The 22,604-nt window shown below is 38.4% G+C and overlaps 2 protein-coding genes across 3 annotated transcripts in view; one reads left to right on the top strand and one right to left on the bottom strand.

Annotated features, from left to right (window-relative positions):
• The window catches only part of XRN2 (5'-3' exoribonuclease 2), a 121,986-nt gene extending 121,178 nt beyond the window's left edge, over positions 1 to 808 (top strand). For both annotated transcript variants that reach the window (XM_077114704.1, XM_077114699.1), the window contains exon 30: positions 241 to 808. In XM_077114704.1, coding sequence (XP_076970819.1) covers positions 241 to 306 — 66 coding nt within the window. In that variant the 3' untranslated portion in view covers positions 307 to 808. The remainder of the gene's footprint in view (positions 1 to 240) is intronic.
• Positions 809 to 6,786: 5,978 nt separating this feature from the next.
• Positions 6,787 to 8,117, bottom strand: NKX2-4 (NK2 homeobox 4). The gene is made up of 2 exons (XM_077160806.1): positions 7,673 to 8,117; positions 6,787 to 7,409 (listed from the first exon to the last, which is right to left on the bottom strand). Exons 1-2 carry the CDS (start codon positions 8,115 to 8,117, stop codon positions 6,787 to 6,789), a joined length of 1,068 nt encoding a protein of 355 aa, XP_077016921.1.
• Positions 8,118 to 22,604: the final 14,487 nt, after the last annotated feature.

Genomic DNA, 22,604 nt, shown 5'->3' with positions numbered 1-22,604 from the left:
ATTGTTAAAGGTTATTTTGTTTGGTCAGTTTCTAGTGACGGCATTTGTGCTAGTGTCCAACTTTGAAATAAGTATTGTAAAAAGCTTTGGATCAAAAGTGCTTCCTTATGGAGACTTTCCATGTGCTATACTTTTAAGACATTTTCAGCTTCTTTCTCATGTGTTTTTCCATAGAGAAAATTAATTTCTTTGCAGATGTGTTAATCCAGAAAATAAACTCTTTATTTTGTTTATTTTCAGGGATATCCCAGAGAAGGAAGGAAATACCCTTTGCCACCACCCTCAGGAAGATACAATTGGAATTAGGCTTTTGTAAAGCTTTCCCAAATCCTTTTCATCATTCTCCAGTTTTATGCTATTTGTGGAAAGGAGATTTCTTTCTCAAGTAGTAGTTTTTAATAAAATCACAGTACTTTGTGTATTTCTTTTAAATGTGTGTATTTCTACTGATCTGATCTTACTGTTTTATGTTTCTTTCCAAAGATGTGTGTTGCATAATACAGTGGATCTGAATTTATTATTGCTTGTAAAACATATTTGATGAAGTAGGAGTACTGGCTTTTCATTATGATTAAAAATCAAACCAGCTGTGGATTTCAGAAGTGTATTCTTTATCATCCAAGATCCATGATGATTTTTAATGCACAAGAATTAGGTATGAACTCTTGGACTAGAGCCCTCAGCCAACTGGAGTGTATATGTTTAAGACAAACTTGTTCAATATTTCTTTGGAAACATTTCATTGATGTACTTGTCTTATGAAAATTTCTGGACTTTGGTAAAAAAAAAAAAAAAGTTAAACTTTTAACTCTCTGGTCTCTTTGTGTTCTTATTAATTTTTTTTAATAGCATTTAAACTTTTAAAATTTTGGCCAAGTATTTTTTTTAATCAACTTTTGCAGAAAGCAATGCATTTCTACAGTTAGATGTCAAAAGCAGAGGTAGATTTTAAGAGGATAATATAGCCAGTAAGACAACTCAACAAAAGCTTTTATTTTTTTATATTCGTTATGTCAGCTACTGATTTGGCAAATTATATAATCTTTGTGATAGTAAGTTATTTAAAGTTTTACAGATTTCATGTAGTCTTGTGCCCCAGTTTAAGGACTTGTTTTAAATCTTAAAGAAAAATTTATTTCATAGCCAAATAGTCTGTGTTCTTTACCATATTTTTTGTATTGTTTCATATAGATTTCAGTTTGCACTTTTTTTCCACTAAGCGTACCATGATTCCTTAAATTTATGTTTGGAGTTCACACACAGCATTTGACATGCATTCTCATTTGATTATCAAAACAAATTTAGACAGTACCTTTCCATTTTTCCATCCTAGCCTAAGATTGTAAATAAAGGTTTCTCTTTGATCCTTTCGAACCTTTTTCCTCTAATATTCAGCTAAGGCACAAGTGCTAATCTTGGCCAACATGGAAAAAATCCTGCCATTAACCTTGAATAGGAAGTTATTTTGAAGCTATTAAGTTCACTGCAAGTGATAGGTGAGTAAAACAGGGTCCTTAATTGAAACCGTCTCTCCACTAAGTTAACACAACAGGATATATTCCTTAACCTCACATTAAAGTGATAAATGCCTTCTGCTGTTAAAATTTCTCTGTAGTTTATCTCCCAAATATTAATGTATAGCCACCTAAATAAAGTATGGTAAGTTCCAAGGACATGTCTTTCTGTATTGCTTCATAGGTACAAACCCACATTTCTACCCTTTATATTTTCTCAGAACTTTACTTTCATTATTATTTTTTAAGCTGTCATGAAAGTATCTAAAATAATTCATTTTTTGCCCTGGCTTTTCCACAATCCCATGAATGTTTAAAGTGTTGTTTTGAAATTCCAGCTGCCTACCAGCAAGCTGAACCCTCCCTTCTGGGCCTACACCCTCACTTCCTTCACTTGCTTACTTCTCTCACTCATTTCTCCCCCATCTCTTTTTCAACTGTCCCCACGTTGAAATCTTCCAGAAAAATGTCCTGTTTTAAAAACAGAACCTTCTATTTAAAGCTATAAATATTCCCTCCATACTCTGATGTAAAAATAAAATCAAAGGGCCAATTTAAAGTAATTGTTTTCCATTCTGTTATCTTGAAATTGGGCACATATTTTCGGGGTATCGTTAAGATTTTTGAAAAATCTGAGCACCTGGAAACAGCCTGACTGTTGTGCCGCTAAAGGCCCTTAATGGACTGGTTGTCTTACTTTAAAGATCAAATGAAGTATTGTATGTTAAAGCACTTGGTTAATCACAAAGCCACCCACAAACTGGCATTAGATTGCTATTTAGTGTTAGAAAGCAAATTGGGTGTAATGACCGGTAAGTTAATTTTATGGTGCAAGACGCAAGGCGGGACTGGAAGTTCTGAGCTCTTGCTTTGCCGAAGCACCCGGAAAGTCGTGTTGGCCTGGCTGGTCGGCGCCGGTGTCCCGGGCCGCGGCAACTTCGCAGCCGGAGCCGGGTAGGGGGCGACGGCGGGAGGTGGGGATAGAGTCAAGATCCCCTCCACGGGTTCCGGAAGCGCTGGGCACTAGCTGCCCATGGGGTTGTGCCCGGTTCCCGCGTCCGGACCCGAGAGCCCAGCGAGCGTGCGACGAGCATGGCGAACTTAGGAAAGCGCGGATCCGGTTCTCGGACCGCTGCGCGCCGCGGCGCTGGCAGCCCAGCCCGCAGGCCTGGGCCAACACGCCTCGGCCCTGGGGTGCAGCGCTGCAGCTCCACTTTCCTAGGTTCATCAACTCAACGTGAGCAAACGCCCAACCTGAGAAAGTAGCGGGAACGTTCCTCATTCCGAGGCTACTGCTTTACTTTCTGAATTCTGACTGCAATCGAATTTAGCTCTGCTTAGACATCTAATAGTTGGACATTCTCCCAAGAGTAACCTTGAATTTCCCATTCCCAGCCCCAAGCCGGACGTCTCTGCCTACCCACCCAAAGGGTAATGGAGCTGAAAGCTTGCCGGGCTCCAATTCTGGCCATCGACCGCTCTTCTATTTCTAGCCAGGAGAAAGGTCGACGAACTAATAAAATAGCACATGACCCATTCTAGTGGATTGCTCCTCCACTCTGGGTAAAGTCGAATGCCTGTGGTTGCTTGTTTTACCTTTATTTATGGAATAAGGGCCAAGAAAAAACATACTTTAATTTGTGTGTGTGTGAAATAGAAGGTCACTACTGCGAAACAGTTTGCACAGTTTAGATTTAGGTAATTTTTGTGGTTAAAATTTTATTAGCAGTTACCCATATACTCACTGAAATGAGGTTACATGGATTTTTTAAAAGCAGAAATAAAAGGCATTTCATACAATTGCAGTAAATATTCTAAAGCTAAAAGAAACAAAACCAAAAAAATCTCCCAGAAGCTGTCCTTACCTCTAAACTTAAAAATAATAAAAGAGATCTTGAGATCACAAAATTATCTCAATACTTACTGGATAGGGTGAATTCCTGTACGATGGTATTCCCAGTCTGGGCATCTTCTTTAAATCTTCCCAGATACTCACCAGTTCTCACTAATAGCAAAAGGCTAGTAATTCATTTAATAAAATACATCCTAGTTCCTGTCCCACCGGGTTTGGGGATGGAAAGTAGCAGTGTTTCAAAACACTGGACTCAATTAACATATAGCCTTTCATCCACACTCTTCAGTGTCCTGATTAACAGCCAGAGATCATGTTTTCAACAGCATCTGAAATTTATGTTGCCACCACAACAATGCATTGTTTTCCCCAATGCACAAATTCATATCTAAAAATCCAATTGATGTGTCTGTTCTATGTATAATTATGGTTCCCAAATTTATTCTGAAAGTCTTTCTTAATAATCAGACTTCAGTGCAATTAACAAAGCAAGTCTGGCGAAAATAATCACTTTAAACTGAAAGTAAACAGTTGCTAGCAGAATGGAGTTTGAGCACATCTGTGTTGTTAGAAGTCGGATTGACTACTTTCCCGCCATTAGGTTTTAGTTCTAAGCAAAGACTTAAATAGAAGACGACTGGGTTATACCCCCACCCTCCATATACAAATCACCCTTCCTGGGTCCTTCAAAAATCTCTTTCACACACACACACACACACACACACACACACACACACACACACTTTACTTCAATTTACATCCCAACGCAGATTACAAAAAAGTACCTGCGATCCCTGCCGTTCCTCTCTGCAACTTTGATTCTGGGTTTTGGTTTCCGCTCCTTAGAAAAGAATAATTAGATTGCTGCAAAAACCTAAAAACACTTAGGAAGACGTCACATCTGCAGGGTTAGCATTTCTGAAACCAAGCTCTGTTGTGGTGGTCTCTGCTAAACTTTGAGAGGGCTTTGTTTCACTCAGACCCTGCAGCCAGTCCTCCTTTTTGGCTGTGAAGACACTTATCCTCCTCTTCAGTTAATGAGTTTCACCTAGTCTGACTGTTTATGTTTTTATAAAAGATCTGCAAAGCACTAATTACAAAAGAAGAAAAAGGAAAAGAAAAATGTTCTCGTTTTGCATTAGTCAGAACCTTGAATTCTGTAGTAAAAACATTTTTCATTTTCATATTTCAGGAATAAAACCTTTTCCTAATTTTAGGCTGTATATATACAAACTCAGCACTTCTCTGAGTGTAGAATGTTAAGCTCTCTGCAGCAATTATTTCAGGCTTGGGTCCTTTACGGCTCAATGGAATGTTGAAAGGGAAAGATGTCTATACCAAATATACTTTGAGAAAATACTGTATAAAGAAAATTGTTTCTATTTAATAATCAACATCTTATTTTTTATAGCATTTATCAGTCTCGGAGTTCTTCACTCTGCAAATAAATTATCAAGGAAAAAGCTGTCCATGAAGATTCATTTTCTTTAAATATGTTACCTGGAGCCCTTGGTCCATGAGCTATTATTGTTTTTGTAGGTGTTAGGCTGTAAAGAAAAAAAACAAAAAAAAAAAAAACAAAAATTTACTTCAATCCAAGTGGATTTTTAGGACACATTTCTAGAAGTAAAGTTTCAGAATTCTGGCACTAACACAAAGGTATCAAATTAACATAAACAAGCATTTTGAAGTGTGGCACACCAGTAATAGTTATACTGGTTTGGTTAACATTTCTAAAGTCAACTCCATTAATATGCAAAATCCAGTTTGGGAGAATAGTCTGTAGAAGTATTACATTTTTATATGATTTTTTTGTCCATGTTATTTCTTCTTATGTAAAATGTTTTAAAAATTAGACCTCATTTACCAAAAATGCATTTATAGCCCTTTGAGAAAGTCCCCTTCTCCCCACAAAGGGACTGGAGTCATTTTCATAAAACATTTACCATTTAAAAATATAGTTTGGAGAAAATGAACGTTTAACTTCTAAAACACCTTCCTAAGATTCTGTTTGCACTTTCAAAAAACACTCCAATAATGAAGTGAAACAATTGTTTTGGCTCTAAACTAATTCTAAAACCTCAAATGTAAAAGAGATTTGTGGTCTCTAGCAACTTGTCTTCATCATTTATAAATCAATTTTTATCATCCTATTTTTTACTTCATTAATTTTATGAGCTCACATTCCTCAGATCCCTTTAAGTATTTTTACTCCAGTACCGATTATTTAAATCATGGGTAAAGTGAGCTGTGATGTCACATCATGCCAATAAAAAACACACACACGTATAATGAAAAAGAAATGGCTAGTTGACTTCTAGGGAAAAAGTACTTAGGTTTCTTTTAAGTTATATTTAAATATCGATTTGAAACAGGAAATATAAATTGGCATATTAAAGGGTAAAATACATTGTACAACAAAACACCGACAAAATCGGTGTGCAGCTCCTGTTAAGTTCTAAATTATGAACATTTTAGTTACTCTTTATATCATGATCACAATTCAGTAAATCATCTCTTCGTCTTGACGCTGATTTTAAACATAGATTAAAAAACTGATGTTAATTTTAACAATTTTACTTGCTTTTTCTGGTACTTTATCAAGGTATTCAAATTCAAACAAGAAAAGATCTCAGCGAAAGTAAATAACATATCTACAGAAGGACGGGGTGTATTTATTTTTGCGGTTAGTTTTTGGCCGTCCAGATTCCATATAAAAGGTAGTTTACAACCCTTCTTATGATGAACAACATCTTAGGAAAAAATTATCTTTGAGGCAAATATACAAACACTCATTTGCCCAATTATGACTATAACATTTGGAAATCAGTATTAAATTTAAAAAGCTATGTCAATACTTATAAACGGTGTTTTATTTTATTCCATTTTCCTATTACCTAAATGGTGATAATACTTTTGCAATAACGTTGCTATGTGCACCATCCACCTTGAGCTACAATTCAATTTACTTTCAATCAAACATTAATGAAATTGCACTTAAGGGGGTGGGGTGGGCGTGGGGCTTCGAAAATCAATCTTCCAAGATAAGTTCCACTTCCAAAAGGATTCGTTGTTAAAGCTGAGTTGATATTTGGAGCTACAAACACCAGCAAAGTTTCCAACTTTTAAAACTCGAAGAGATTTTGGTTAGGAACGTGGATTCAGCCAGTTCTTCGCATAGTTTAAGAAATTCTGGAATGAGGAATCGCAACTCAAAGCTTCGCGCTGGAGGTTCGGTCCCTAGGGCTGTCGCTGTCTCCCACCCCAGGTTCGGGTTCGCAGCACGCCCTCTCCACCGCGGGTTCGTCCTGGATCGCCATATGCGCAAATCGGTTTCCTCACGTTTCCCCATCGGTTCTCTCAGTTCCTCGCAGACCCGGTGGGCCACAGGTAGGACCGGGCCCCGGGGGACCCGCGCGGTCACCACGTCCTGCCATAGAGCAGGTTGGCGCCGAGCACGCCACCGCCGTAGTCCGCCGCAGCTGCGTCGAGGGCCGCCAGGCCGCCGCCCGGGCCGTGCAGCGCGGGCGGGCTGGGTGACAGCTCCTCGAGCTCGGGCGCCGGCGTCGGGGCGGACGGCTGCGGGCCGGCGGGGCCAGGCGTTGGCGTGCCGGCCCCGTTCTGGCATGGCTTGCCGTCCTTGACCAGCACCGGCACGGCCACACGGCGCGGCGAGGGCGGCGGGGGCGGCGGGCCCAGGCCACTCTCCTGCTGCATTTGCTGCGCCGCCTTGTCTTTGGCCTGCCGCTTCATCTTGTAGCGGTGGTTCTGGAACCAGATCTTGACCTGCGTCGGCGTCAGGTGGATCATGCTGGCCAGGTGCTCGCGCTCGGGCGCCGACAGGTACTTCTGCTGCTTGAAGCGCCGCTCCAACTCGTAGACCTGCGCTTGCGAGAAGAGGACGCGGCGCTTCCTTCGCGGCGCCGCCGCCGCCGCCGCCGCTGCGTGCAGCGGCGCCAGAGACTTGGCGGCATCAGCGATGCCGGTCAGCGAACCCATGCCGGCCACGTTCACGCCCGCCGACGGCCCCATGAACCTGGAGACTGGGAGGGGACGCGAAGGGACGGCCTGTGAGCGCCAGGCCGTCCGGGAGCCCGTTCCCGCTGCCCCGCTCTCTTCATCCCCGCGACGGGCGGTGCCCGAGGCTGCCCCCACGGGCCGGGTCCCAGGACACCTCGCGCGCCCCGGCACCCCTGCCCCTGGCATCTCCCCGCGCGCCCGTGACCGATCTCCGGCCCCCTTCCCTCCCGTCGCGCGCCGCACGTTGTGGCGGGAAAAGCCCGCTCGGCCCGCCGGCCCCGCTCACTTGACGAGTAGCGCGGGTCCGGGTTGGCGCCGTACCAGCCGGTGGCTGCCGCGCCGCCCCGCATGCCGTCCGGGTAGGCGGGCAGCTCGCCCATGTTGCCCAGGCCGCCGTTGCAGTAGCCACCCATGGCGCCGTGCGGGAACTGCGAGACGCCGGGCGGCATGTGGTAGGTGGCGGCCGCCGCCGCCGCCGCTGCCGCCGCCGCCGCCGCCGCTGCCGCGTTGTGGCCCGCCATGGCGTGGGGCGGCTGCATGCCCGCCACGGCCGCCGCCTGCGAGGAGGGGCCGGGCGGTGGCGCGCGGTAAGCAGCGGCGGCCCCCAGGGGCGCCCCCAGGGCGGGCGGCGCGCCTTCCATGGCGCTGCCGAACTTCTTGTAGGTTTCCTCGATGGGACTCAGGATGTCAGACACGGAGAAGGGCGTCGTGTGCTTGGGGCTCAACGACATGGCTCGGCGGACGGCCAGGTAGGGGGGCCCGGGGCGGGCGCTAGTCGCCGCCACCTCGGCTGCGGCGGCAGCGCTTGTGACGAGGTGTCGGCGGCGCGGCGAACCCCCAGAGCTGCGGGATCTGGGGTTTATTTTAGTCGGGCGCCAGATTTACGACAGACTCGGGGGGCGGAGCATCATCCCAAACGAGCAAACAATGGTCATTGACATCTTTTCTCTGAACTCCCCCCACCCCCATAACGGAGGCAAAAAAGGTAAAGAGGGCAGTTGGGTTTCTTGTGAAAAGATCACTTTGCTTTCTCCATTCTTCCCGCCCCTAGCCCAGGCAGTTACTGCCCTCGAGCCCCAGAAATAGGAGCTCAGAGGCCGGGGTCCAGGCTTGGAGTGAAGGACTCCGCTCTTCTCCCCATCCCGACTCCAGTTTCCTGAAGCCACTCCGAAGCGGAGCCAGTGTAATTGGGGAGGGGAGGGTGCGGTGCTGCTAAGTTAGGGGGTGGGGGTGGGGTAGCAGGGCTCGCTTTACCCTCTCCAGCTACAAGCCCCTGACCGGGTCCATCATCTAAAGTGTTAAAAAAAAAAAAAAAAAAAAAAAAAAAAAAAAAAGGGCTCTTGGGTCCTAAGAGCGCCTAACGAGAAGAGGTACAATGACCGTCTTCTGCCATTGTAGTGCCCCCTAATTTATGCATCTTTAGACCCTTAAGCATCATTTTGTGGGCAACCGAACGGGCACTTCCAAATTAGTTCTAAGTATCCAAATCCAAAGAAGAGAGGAAACACGCACACAGAGACACTCTCAAATACCCAGATGCTAACTCGTAAGTATTCTGCTTTTACTCTGGGAATGGAAGGTGCACGCAGGAAAGAGGGTGCGTGTTTACTTGCTAACATGTTTCTTGTTCAGTTTGCACCTCTAAAGTTCTTTACTGCTTTCGTTTTTCTTTCCTCCTCTTCCTTTTTATTCCTTCCTCTCTTCCTTTCTCCTTTTCTCTCTCTCTTTCCCTCCGTTTTCCCCTTTCCTTTCCTTGAAATTAAAAATCAACTTAGGGTTCATTCTCCTATCACTGTCATGATAAAAAAGAAGAGAGAGAAAACAGCCTTGAAAAGCCAGAACACTTCCAGCTGTTCGCCATGGGTCTTTTCATTGTCGTCGGACAAATCTAATCTGTTCCAGGAATATGAAATGAATGCAGAAATCAGGAGAAAATTGTAGTTTCTCTTGAAAAATACAAAACCATGGATAAACTGATGTTGTTAAAAATCTGTCATCCTTTGATTTGCAAATTTACCTTCATAGCCAAGAAGATTTTAGACATCATGAACTCGCCATCAATGCTGAACAAGACAAAGAATAAGAAAAAGTAGTGTGTAAAGTATGTGGACCACATTTTGAAAACAATCACTGGAAATGAAGATACAATTTTTAGGTATTCCTGAAGACTGGTGGCAGAAGAAAGAAAACTAAGGAGAGCACTTTCTTAAGTAAGATTTTATTGTTAAGAAAAGAAGAAAAGGGTGTGTTAAAACTGATGTCTTAAAGGCAAGAACAGTGTTACCTATTGCTTTTCCAATTTGTCTTCAGCCCTTTGGAATGTCCTCTGTGGTTTTGCTCTTACTTTTTTACTCATTGTTTTGTCCATTTCAGTGTAGTTTTCTAAAGAATCTGCCCCCTTTTTGGGGGGAAATAGGGGCAATCTGGGGAGAAAGTGGTAAGCAGGCGAGTTTGTACAGTAGTATTTTTAAATACTAAAAGAATAAAATTCAAGGTTAAAGGAGTTGTTTGCAGACAACAGTTTTTGATTCAGCAGAACTAGTATTGCTACAGTTTTAACATGATGCTACTTTTATTTTTTAACATGATGCTACTTTCACAGCTCTTTCCTGAACTTGCTAGTTCTTCATCACCTGCACTGAAATTCCCTACTTTTTTTTTTATATAAATAAAACTAAATACACAAAGGAGTATTTATATATGTATCTAAGCAGTTTCTGGGATTTTTCTGAAAACTGTAGTTTGACTCTTAAGGTTTTCGTTCAGTTTCAAATTGTATTCTTAAATGTACTTATTAGCTTATCTACAAAATAGTAGAAAGCCTTGCATTTCAAACTTTCCTCAGAGAGCTGGGTAAGTGAAAATAGTTGCATTATAACATCTATGGATAAAGAAGTCACTTGGGAACCGTTATATTTTATTTTTCAGGCTCAAACATGCTTCAAAAATGAAACCCATTATTATAATCTCCATGTTGATTAATTATCCAAACTGAAAATATATTATAATTTTTTCCCAGATGATGATTATTTGCTCTGTTTTCAGGCTATACATTTCATCTCATGTAATTTTACCTACAAAACTTTGTACAGCAATTCCCATGAAGTGGTTATATTAGGAATTGTTGCTTATTTTGTCTTTCAATCGCATTGGATCCTGTTACAAGTGCATTTACATCTGGAAGGCTCCCATCTTTAAATTAAAGAGCACTTTATCTTATCTAGAGGTTCTCTGCAGAGAGTCACTTTCTGACTGCTTAGGAACTTAATGTACCAAACAGTACTCCTTCACTGGAGGTTGAACATTTCTGAAAAACAAACAGAAAACCCCACAATCTTCAACCTTTCTCTGTATCGATTATTTGTGTCACGTTCTAGAAATCACATGCCTGAATGCTGAAAATACTATGTGATCGTGTGTGTAGAAGAGTCTGAAAATAGGCGTACTCTGGAGGATGGATATGTACATTTATGTACAGGCACAAATTAAAATAATCCAATTGAAATTCCATTGAAGCTTTTCATCAAATTCATTTCATCAGATTGTTTTCTACCCAAATTACGTATGGGAATATATACTTAGTAGATTCCTAAATACTATTGAGAAAATTGGATTTCAAAGGAAATGTATTTCTCAGGAATGCTTTATTGTTAGGCTTTTGTTTTACTTAAAAGCAATATTGACACTCCACAAAAAATGCAAATACTACCAAAGGGAATATGGTGAAAAGAGCTGTCCCTCCCACTCCCATACTCCAGCCTCCCAGCTACCCTCCTCAGAGGCAGTCAGTATTACCTGTTTCTTCTGGGGTAATCATCTTGAGGGATCTCCCATTTTATATACTAGGGGTAAGATGCAGTATACAGTGTTTTGAATGTTCCTTTTTTTCACAGGTGTTTTTTTTTCTTTTTTAGTTTCAAACGTTAGACTTAACATTGAAAACTTAATAAATAGGTTGTGAACAACAGAAAAATTTCCTAGACAAATGATTCATAGATTCCAGGTATGATATCTTGGCTTTCTGACGAAAATGTGGTACTTATTGAAAATCTCTGATGTATTTGGTAAACTTAGGGCCAAAAATATTCGGCAAAAAAATTCTGACCTAGAAGTCTTTCCCAGGGGTAGGATTTGCTCGTGTCAGACACTACCTCAGAGAAAGGGACCGGAGAGGAATAGAGAAACCTTTTCTGGCATATCCAGTTTGAAGTGGGGTTCCAGTCCATGCCTAGAGAGAAATTTTGTTGTTTTTTTAGAGTGACAGATTTCTAATGTGTCCTGAATCTCCTCATAAGACTAAGTATGTTTGAAAATAAAACGTTTTGCCTTATACTCAGGGACGTAAGCTTTTAGGAATGAGATGCTTGCTACATTTGTGTTTAGTTTAAAATACTTGTGAAATAATTTGATTATTGAAATCTGTTTGCATTTTTTTTAGTCCCCCTAAAAGTGTTTTGTCTTAAATGCTCATTTCAGTTGTTTTAAATCTCTTATGATACTTTTATACTTATATATATATGACTTTGTTATTTCTATGTGACGCAAAAATCCTTTCATAAATATTTTCTGCACAAGATGCAGAAAACTACTCTTAAAAGTCTTTAAGTCACCCTTTCCTGAGATTCACGTTAAGACTGAATTTTCTGTTTTCTGACCAATGATAATTCTGACCAAAGAAATTAGCTCAGAGATACATTTTAAGTTAAAATGATTATTAGTAAAATGTGGGAATGAATAATAGATGTTGACAATGCTATTGTTGTTGAAATCATTATAATAATGAGGCCCAATTGAGTGGGTCCTGAAAAAAAGATTTAATATGAAGCTTTGCCTTCTACAGCCTAGTTGTAACATGAGTTTTTATAGTCACTGTAGAGAATAACAGGATATAACAGTGGAGTAAAAATAAGAAAATCAACTGATATGTTGCAATTTTCTCACCCTAAGATGGTAAGCTTGAGCTAGAAATTTAATTTTTTAATTTTTTTAAATTAAAATTTCAAAGAATATGATATGGGAAAAGCAATGGCAATATTAAAATATGATTTTTATTTCTGAATATCAAATTTATTTGTATATTTTGCTTTTATAGAAAGGTTGGACTTTTTAGAATATAATGGCATTTCCTTTGAACATTATCTTTGACATTTTTAGATTATTATTTTTTACATGTTTTGGAAGGCCATTAATTGACAATTTTTATAGGAAAAAATCCTTTGAATCTTAAACAAAACCATATTTCCATTTATTATTTTGTGGAGGAGCTAATAATTCTGAAGAGTCTACCATGTATTCTATGCATACCTGGTTAGATTGAAACATCCAGGTTTTTACAAAAAGAACAAGATGCTATGCTTTTATAACTTCTCATATGACCTCAAATTTTCCAAATCTGAGATATTGAAAAATTTAATGTAGTCTTTTTCTTTCCTGTAAGTCCCATTACATATTTGTAAACCTTACATTTACAAATTACCAATTGCTAATTATCGAAGAAAGCAGTAGCTTTACACCTGAGCCAGGTAATTGGATAATTTGTTGCCTTCACTTTATTAAAGGAGAAACTCCGGTTTTTGAGGTTTTGGTAAGTTGATTATTAAATTATTAATAAGTTTTACTTCTAATGTACATTTTAGAAGGAATAACTATGACTATTGTAATTAGAGAATAATTTGCCCAATTTGGTCCTTTTTTTCTCTGTACTTTCATGCCAAGGAGATATATGACAGATGTTTGTATGTATCTATCTGAATTCTAGGTTGAGATTGCGTTAGAAGGAAGAAATAGCCTAGTGTTCACCTCATGAATCAATATGTTTTGTTAGATTTTAGACAATTTATTGGTTCAATAATTTACATTTAAAAGCTTAATGTGAAATAGTTTTATTAATCTACTATTCTTACAGTGAATGCCATAAGGAGAACTTGATTGATTAAAGTTGCCTCATAAGATTTCCTTTTTAAAAAATCCGTATTAAAGTGAGGATCTTAAACCACAACAAACCTGTTATATGGTCTTGAAAACTATCAATTGTTGTCCCACAAATATCTAGTTATAAAGCAAATTAATAATGGAGTCTGGCTCTTCAGTAAATCTAGTAAAAGCTAAATTTAAGTTTTGACCTAATCACTGTGCAGGGAATTATGTAGGGGTAATACTGAAAAGATGATTCAAACTGTTTTTGTATCTTTTAGAAATCATGGAAATTTCACAAGGTTAGAATTTGACCAGAATACCAAGTCAGAGACCTAAAAATTACTAAAGAAAATTAGTTAAATGAAAGCAGTTTATCATTGGTATGCAGTATGCCTTTTAAAATATATAATTATCTAATAGAAGAAATATGTAACATTTGGGCTAGATCACCTGTTCCAAAATAAAAAAGCAATTGTATCTAAAAGAGGTTTTTAAAAAATTAACATAAGGATAAATGGTGAATTGCAATAGGTGAAAGATTTTAAAAATTATACTGTTAAAAATAAGAGATCTAATTTGTTATTATTTAAATTTTACTATTCAGTGGGATAAATAAACTTGAACTGTAAAGGGTATATTAAGGTTGAATGTTGTATATAGGTTGTTGTTGTAGGATTTGGATAATGGAATAATTTGCAAAATAATTTTCTTAATATTTTGTGATTTCTTATATGGTTACCATGATAAGCATATAAAATACCCTGAAAGATCTGAATGATAAAAATATTTCACATCTGAAGTTTCGTTTTTCTACAAATAGTCTGGTATGTATCATGATTTCTTCTAAATTTGATTCTTTTAAATGCAGTATTTCTTTAGGATAATCAGTGGTAGTGTATATATGATTAAACATAATTGTAAAGATAATTGACGGCAAACTGCCTTGATACAGCTCTTACTGACAATTTGCAGAGATTAAAGGGGTAGTGGAAATGGTGGCTTAGGAATTGCTTTCTAAACACATTGGAGGTTTGAAGAGAAACCTGGGGTTTCCAGTGCCCTCTGAAATCATTTTCACATAAAACCCAGATTTAGTAGTTATAAATGTTTTTTTAAGTGCTCAGCTCAGGAAAAAAATATATATTCATATGACATAAAGAGAATAATAGGTTATGGTTCATAAAGGAATAAATTGGGATGCCCATTGTATACCCATCTCAAGAGGAGAAACAGAATATTTTGTATATTCAACATATACATGGTTGCATTTAACTGCATAGGCAATAAATGAAGAAAGGTAAGCACTCATGAAAATCAAATATATATATATATGTACCTGAATCATGAATTGTCCTTAGCCTTCTCTATTATAAATTGCTACATTTCCACGTGTTTAAGCAAGTAAGTTGTAACTGTGTAACATAGCTTTTGGAGATAAAGACTCAGGAGGAATTATGTGAAACAAAAAAAATCTTAATTATGCATTCATTTTTTCTCTGTCTTGATTCATAAAGGATATGAGGCAATTTTAAAATATATTTGTTTACTTTAAGCATTTAGTAAGAATCAGGGCTTCATAAATCAGAAGCCTATAAAAGAGTAGGAAGTTAAGACATGGATGAGAACATCACCAACAATACAGGCTATAAAACCAGCCAACTTCCTATAGTTGAACCTCTTGGCTCTAAAATTCTTAGTTGTCAACTGAAAAAGCTGGTTACATTTTCCTTATTTTTAGGAAGGAAAAAAATAATCAATTCCTACAGGAAAATAAGCATTTCCTAACACTGAGCTCTCAAAGAAATTTCCCATGGAGGGAGGGCTTCATACAGTGGCCGCTGGATATAAAATTTGTAATAAAATTAACAAAATCTTAATAAACTTATATAACAAATCAAGTTCTTATCTTTTAAAAGTAGGCTTGCTGTAGTGGCCATTCCTTAAAAATTTGAGACCTCAACAAATCAGCTCAATTAATACAATTCTTGGGGGAAAGAAGCAAAATAATCTGGTCCAGGTATGTAGCCTTCTGATAGTCCAAAATGAACTGCGTAAAGACCACATAAAACTTCATAAAGCCACAGCATTCTTGGACAGCCTAGTTATTAAAAAAAGTCCTTATACTGAGGTTTAATATGTTACCTGTAATTTGCAGGTATTGGTCCTAGTTCAGTCCTGTGATGCACACTATAAGTCTAGTCCCTTCCCATGAAGCTCTCTAAATATTTGAAGATATTTTATTATTATTATATTATCCTATTTATGTTTTTTCCTTCCCATGCTAATAATCCCCCAGAACAAAAAGATCTGGAGGGAACACATACAATTCTATTAACTAAGAATTTATCAAGTTATTACTTAAGAGTTGTGGGTACTTTAGAAAATTGGGAGGGAGCCTCTCTTCTATTAACAGAGAGAGGCAACTTATTCCTGGCATCCATATCCTGACCTTGAAACAGTACTTTGAAATTAAATTGTATGTATGTATGTTTGTCATATATGTCTATACATATGCATGTGGGTTTATATGCATATACTTCTCTCTATATATTTTCTTAAAGAAAATTCATGCTAGGTTCTAAACAACTTATTTACAAATGAACCTTTTGGAATACATCTCATTTGGTGGTGAAAATTAGCTTAAAATATTAAAAATCCACTGATCTTTATTATTATTGTGATCTACTAATTGCTATGCACTTTTAGGAGCATTATGTGCTTATCTCATTTAATAGCTACAATAGATGAGAACTTAAAGTGTGATTGTCACTGACAGTGAATTCAAGTGAAAATATATAGAAAAATAGGAGTGGGAAAGAGATTTCGGAAACTTATGATTGCTTTCCTGCAACTGTTAATGAGTCTATTCTTATATCGTCAGATTATTTTGATGGCTGTCTAGACAATGTTTGCAAACTTACTAATCAACTAGATGTTTGCTTTGTACACATTTTCTTTTTAAGGACAGCAAGAAGTTTGGAAGTTTTAGGTGGCTGTAAGTAGAGCTAATAGGACAGTGATAAAAAGCATTTCTTTCCCATAGTAGTTAACTACTGTAATAAGACAATTTCTTTAGGAAAATAATTATAATTTTCTGGATATAGTGAATTTTAACTGTTTTAGATTATTGCTATTAGTTAGTGATATCAGCTCAATATTATTTAAATTACAGAAGTGTTCTAGTTTGCTAGCTGCCGGAATGCAACACACCAGAGATGGATTGGCTTTTAATAAAAGGGGATTTATTTTGTTGGTTCTTCAGAGGAAAGGCAGCTAACTTTCCACTGAGGTTCTTTCTTACGTGGAAGGCACAAGATGGTCTCTGCTGGTCTTCTCGCCAGGCCCCTGGGTTCCAACAGCTTTCCCCAGGGTGACTTCTTTCTGCATCTCCAAAGGCCTGGGCTGAGCTGCTGGTGCTGAGATGAGGAATGCCGAGCTGCTAGGCTGTGCTACGTTGCGTTCTCTCATTTAAGCACCAGCCAATTAAGTCAAACCAGTCACTCATTGCAGCAGACATGCCTCCTAGCTGACTGCAGATGTAATTAGCAACAGATGAGGTTCACGTACCATTGGCTTATGTCCTCAGCAACAAGACTAGGTATGCTCACCTGGCCAAGTTGACAACTGAATCTAACTAATACAAGAAGTAATAAATAAACAGAAACTTGTTGCAAAGCAATTCATTAGTATGGCAGAATGTAGAGCAGTGCTGCCCAGTAGAAAAATGCGGGCCACGTATGTAATTTTAAATTTTCTAGTAGCCATATTTTAAAAGGTAAAATGAAACAAGTGAAACTAATTTGAATATATTTTGTTTAACCCAATATATCCAAAATATTACCATTTCAATATAGAACCAACATAAAAATTAAGGCGATATTTCATAATCTTTTAAAAAATATTAAATCTTTGTAATTTTACTCTTCCTGCCCATCTCAATTAAGATTAGCCACATTTCAGGTGCTCGGTAGTAATATGTAGCTTATGGTTATTGTATGAAGCAGGGTAGCTCCAGGACAGGGGTCAGGAAACTATGGCATGCATGCCAAATCCTATCCTCCTGTTTTTGTACGGCTCAAGAGCTAAGAATGGTTTTTACATTTAAAAATGATTGAAAAAATTCAAATGAATTTACTGTTTTGTGATGCATGAAAATTAAATGAAATTCAAATTTCAGTGTTCATACATAAAATTTTAGACACTGCCGCACTCACTTGTCTGTGGTTGCTTTCTAGCTACTGTAGCAGAATTGAGTAGTTACAACAGAGACCGTATGGCCCACAGCCTAAATATTTACTCACTTTACAGAAAATGTCGACCCCAGTTAGAGTTAAAATGAAAGTTCCGTCCACACATGCCCAGTCCCTCACCGGTCTCCAGAATTAATCACGATTAAGGTTTCTGTGTACCTTTCCAGATATGTTTTTCTATGTATGTCCACATGTGTAAATATTTCCTATAATTTTAACTCTTGTGTATCTAGAACATACATTTACACAGCTGTTTTTATATGTATATATATATATATATTCTTGGATTTCTTTATTCAATTTCCATTTTCATATCAGCATCTATTCATATATTCCTTGTCAGTACAAATATGAATTTTCATGGCAATATTTATAGATTTTCATTCTTTCTAGTGACCATATTGTATTTCATAATGTGATTTTACCATGTTATTTAACCAGTCCCCTATTAGTGAATGTTTAGATTGTTTCTTTTTTTTTCTTTTTGTTACAAATATTGCTGCAGTGAACATGCATGCAGATCTTTGTGTTTTGGTACAAATATTTCCACTGAATAGATTTCTAGAAGTAAAATTAGTTATTCAGAAGATAAGAACAATATTCATTTTGGCAGAGGTTGCCAAATTGCCCTCCAAAAAAGACTTTATCAATGTACACATCAGCAGTGTTTCTGTGCCCTTTTCTTCCCACATCTCTCGCCAACAATATATATTCATTAAAAATATAGTTTTTACCAGTCGAGCTTGGTAATACGTAAGTACTTTAGTGTCTGTTTAGTGTTTAGTTACGAAAGTACTCTAGGCTCTTTAAAAAACCAAACTGAAAAGAAACCCATCTGAAATGTGTGAAGGGAAAGTCCCCTGACAATAACACTCAGCCCACTCTTGAATAAATATTCAAACTAAAAAATTTAGCCTTGTAATCTAATTATTTGCATTTTCATCCCTGTTTCTTTTCTTTTCTTTGAGAGGAGTATGGTATAGTAAAAAAACAATTATGTTTTAGAATTAGATAGACCTCAATTGCATCCCACTCTACCAAACTGTAAAATTTGGTGACAAGTTTTACTTAACCCTTCTGAATTTCAGTTTTCTCATCTGTAAAAATGTAAAGATTCGATTAAATAGGTTTAAGTAGTAGGTGAAGGCATGTGTCATAGCAGTTCCATAAAATATTAGCTTTATTTCTTCCTTCTTTTTGCACTTACTCACTCTTTTCTTTACCAAAACCAGAAAAGGGCATATTTTCTAAATTACCATGCTTTATTACAGAGGTTGGCAACCCACAATGTGTCAAAAGAAGTATCTGAGAAGTGAGTAATGGAGCTGGACCTGTAGAGTCAAACATTTATATGTGAGGTTTGAGTCTTCTCACCATCCTGATACCATCCCTTCTGTTAACCTCCTCTTGTCGCATGGCATTCTAAAGCCAACTGTTAAGTAATATTATCCCCTTTGTTGGGAAAACCTGAATCTTCAGGTATGAAGGAAGTACCTTTCTCTTTCCTCTTTGAAAGAAATGCAACGGGATAATTTTGTGTATTTGTTCAAGAACTTCATTTTTTATTTTGAAAATTGTCAGCTTATTAAAAAAGTTTAAGTGAAAAATTAAAGTTGTCTTCAAATAGATCATTATAACATGAAAGAGAAATCAGATTTGCTGTCTATGGCATCAAAAGATCCAGTAGTGAAAATTGTATGTTGGCAGATTTTCAAGCAAAATTATTGAACAGTGTCAGACATATAGGTGAATGAACTTGAAAATCTATTCTTAATTGGGAGTTGGCTTGAGAATGCCATTAAGTTTTCCATGGACATGTAAAGTATTGTGTTCCCTTGAGTGAGTATATTAAAACAGAAGCTAAAAGACAACTCCTCAGGTATTTATAATAAAGGATAAACTACCTGAAATGATAGGTAGGATTACATAGCTTCAAATGTAGGGATTCTTTGAATCTCACAAACACTTGTGTCTTTTAAATCCACAGAAGAAAAAGTCCTTTACTGAGTTTTTGTCTAATGGAGTGTGAGTCTTTTTCCCCATTTATAATGTGAGGAAGCTGATTTACAGTGTCCCAAACCACATACTGGGTCTGGAGCTCCAGAGTGAGGCATGGAACTCCTCTCAAGCAGGTGAGTGTGTGTAGTCCTGGTCCATAGTGCCACTGCTCGCAGGTGTGCCTGGGGGATGCTGGGGAGAGCATGTGCCCCTGCACAAGCCTCTGTGAGGCTGACTTCTTCCTTCTGTAGGAACTTCTGTGCAGAGTAAAAAAGGGCTCAAGATGTCTTAAAATTCATATCCATTGCCAACAGTCTGCAGTATATCGCAAGCTTAATGAAAACACAGATCTTGTGTGCAATATGGCTACCTTGTGTTGCTTTTGCTCTAAAAGCTTTATTGTTAACGGCAAAAAAAAAAGGGAGAGAACTTGGTTGGTTGTTCTACATCTTACTGTTTATTCTGAAGGAACATTTATATTCCAAAGGCTAAAAAAAAATCAAATGTTTCAAAAGTTGCTTTCAAGGGTTAAGAGATATTTTGAAATAACAATGTTCCTGAATTTTACGTAATTCATGGTTTCTAAATTTTATGCAACTTATACAAAGAGTTTTCTTTATTTGAATCAATCCAAGGTAATGTGTGTGAATATATTTTTATGTGGTCCAGGAACCATTATTTTGACTTCAGTTTTCTTATTAAAGTGCTAAGCCCAGTAAATTTAGGCTTTGCCCTAGTCATATATTATGGTTTGTGGCAGGTTTGTGAAAACTGATCCTTTCTTAACACATAATTTTAAATTTTAAAATTAAGGTTTAATTTAAGTATATTGAAATTCACCCTTTTTAGTGTTCAGTTCTGTGAGATTTGCAGTCATGTAACCATACCATAATCGAATCTAGAATATTTCCCTTAATCACACCCCTCCCCAATTCACCTGTACTTTTTTTCTAGGAGTTTCTTTGTTTTTTACTAACTTCATCTTGTCTGGCCTAAGTTTATATTGCAGAGTGTGCATCAAGATGTGTGTGTGTGGTGGGGGTCCCTAAATTTCTTCAACTTGATAACTGTATTAAGGTGGATACATAAGTCGATATCTTTGATCTTAGGAAATGTACATGGCAGTCTTAAGTGTTCAGGGAACATGATATATATAACTTACACTCAAGTGTTCAGAAAATGGATAGATAGATAGAATGATGAATAGATAGATAACAGTGATACAGCAAACATGGTAAAATGTTCAAATAGGTACATCTGGATATCTGAGGGGATAAAGATATGTCTAACTGTATAATATTTTAACCGTCCTGTAAGTGTGAAAGGTTTTTTTTTTAAATGGGCGGGGGGGGGGTAACCATACTTCTTCCCACCTGCACGAAATTAAACTTTTTTTGTTCCTTTGACAGGACATGTATTCCACCCTGACATTTTGTTTATAAAGTACTCTCTCCAAGCTCATGCTTGTCAGTAGGTAGATTTTGTCTTTACTGGGGTAGGGGGTGAGGTTTTGGGGAGCGGAGGATGGTGCACCAAGCACTAGAAACTGTACTCCTTCCCAAATCTCCAGGGTCTGGAGTTCTAAGTCCTGAGGATAGTCATGGATATGTAAGGAAAAGAGATGAGAGAAGTTTATTCTCTTTGATCCAGGGAAACCATGATTTATTCTGCCCTCTTCCTCAGTGACTCTTATTCTCAAGCCACCCTTTGAGTTGACTTTCTGTGGCCTTGATGACCTTCACCTCTCCTAATACATGCTGAGCATCTTCATGTATAGACCGCAGCTACGTACTCTGCCATGAACATGGCAGGTACCAGATTCCAGAAAGTTGGAGCTGGGCCCACAGATACGAACCATCTCTGCCCCTGCCAAGAATGGTTTCAGGTTGCCTCCACTATACTGCAGGGTTTTCTGCCAACCCTGGCCTCCTCTTTTCCAATCAATACCTTGTTAGAGGTGCCTCGTAAGGGACTCCGTCCCAACTCTCCTTGACAACATCCCAGATAAGGAGTACTGCTCACCTTATCAGGTCGTTTTCCTCCCTCCTTGATAAGGTAAGCAGTTGTCGTTACCATCCATTATGTCTAGGTCAGAGTACAACTCATTAAGCCAAGGCTTACAGGGTCCCTCAGCACTTTGTGACAACACTTCTCCAGTGTTAGAACAGACCCCTTTACCTCCCTTTTCTTGAGGGCATTACAGCCAGGAATTACTAGCTGAGTGGTGCCAAATAAAAATGTATTTTGTGCCTCTAGTTCCTCCTGTTAGGCTTCCCACCTTCATCGTGCTCATGATACCTTATTTGCAGGAACTACTATAATTGGAGGACATCTCCCTGTTACTTTCTAAATGGCCCAGCCCTGGGAGCAGCAGCAAACTAAGGCCAGAGGCAAGGCTGATTTTACCCTCAGCTTCATCATTCATTTCCCTTTCCAAGTCTCAGTCTTCCAGTGGAGCACCTCTGCAAACGGTTCCAGGGCATCTAGTCAGCCTCATTGCACCCTCTTTTCCCAAGGTGTGACTCTCTAGCATCCAACATTTTAAAAATTGGTATACAGTCTGCGAAACTACTTTATAAAGCATTTTTACATACATAGGTGTGATATGATACAGACTTTAGACTGTTTATGTCACTATTTGTAGCTGCTTGAAATTTCATTGCATGACTAGAGCATGATCTATTTCACCAAACCCTTATTGGCTGATGTTCATGTTGCTCCAGTTTTCAGATATTATGAACAACAGTCCAGTGAGCATCAGTGTAAATACACTTTTGGCAAGGCTTAGGATGCATCCTTAGAAGTACTACTGATGGAGTGCATATTTTGATATACACTGCCTTTTGTAAAGAAGCATCATTTATGCTCCCACCACAGTACATAAAGATAAGTTTTTCCCCACACTTTCATCAGCACTGGGTTTTATCCTTCATTTTTGTCTTTCCCAGACCAAACCCAGGGGAAACGTGGTATTTTATTGTTTCAGTGTGTATGTATCTCTTTGATTTTTAATGGGGTTGAGCATCATTTCATATACATATATCTATATCTATA

Source organism: Tamandua tetradactyla, chromosome 1 (genome assembly GCF_023851605.1).
Source record: "Tamandua tetradactyla isolate mTamTet1 chromosome 1, mTamTet1.pri, whole genome shotgun sequence".
In the NCBI taxonomy this organism is placed as follows: domain Eukaryota; kingdom Metazoa; phylum Chordata; class Mammalia; order Pilosa; family Myrmecophagidae; genus Tamandua; species Tamandua tetradactyla.
Note: the sequence above shows the minus strand (reverse complement) of the source record. Positions and strands in the feature narration are given on the sequence as shown.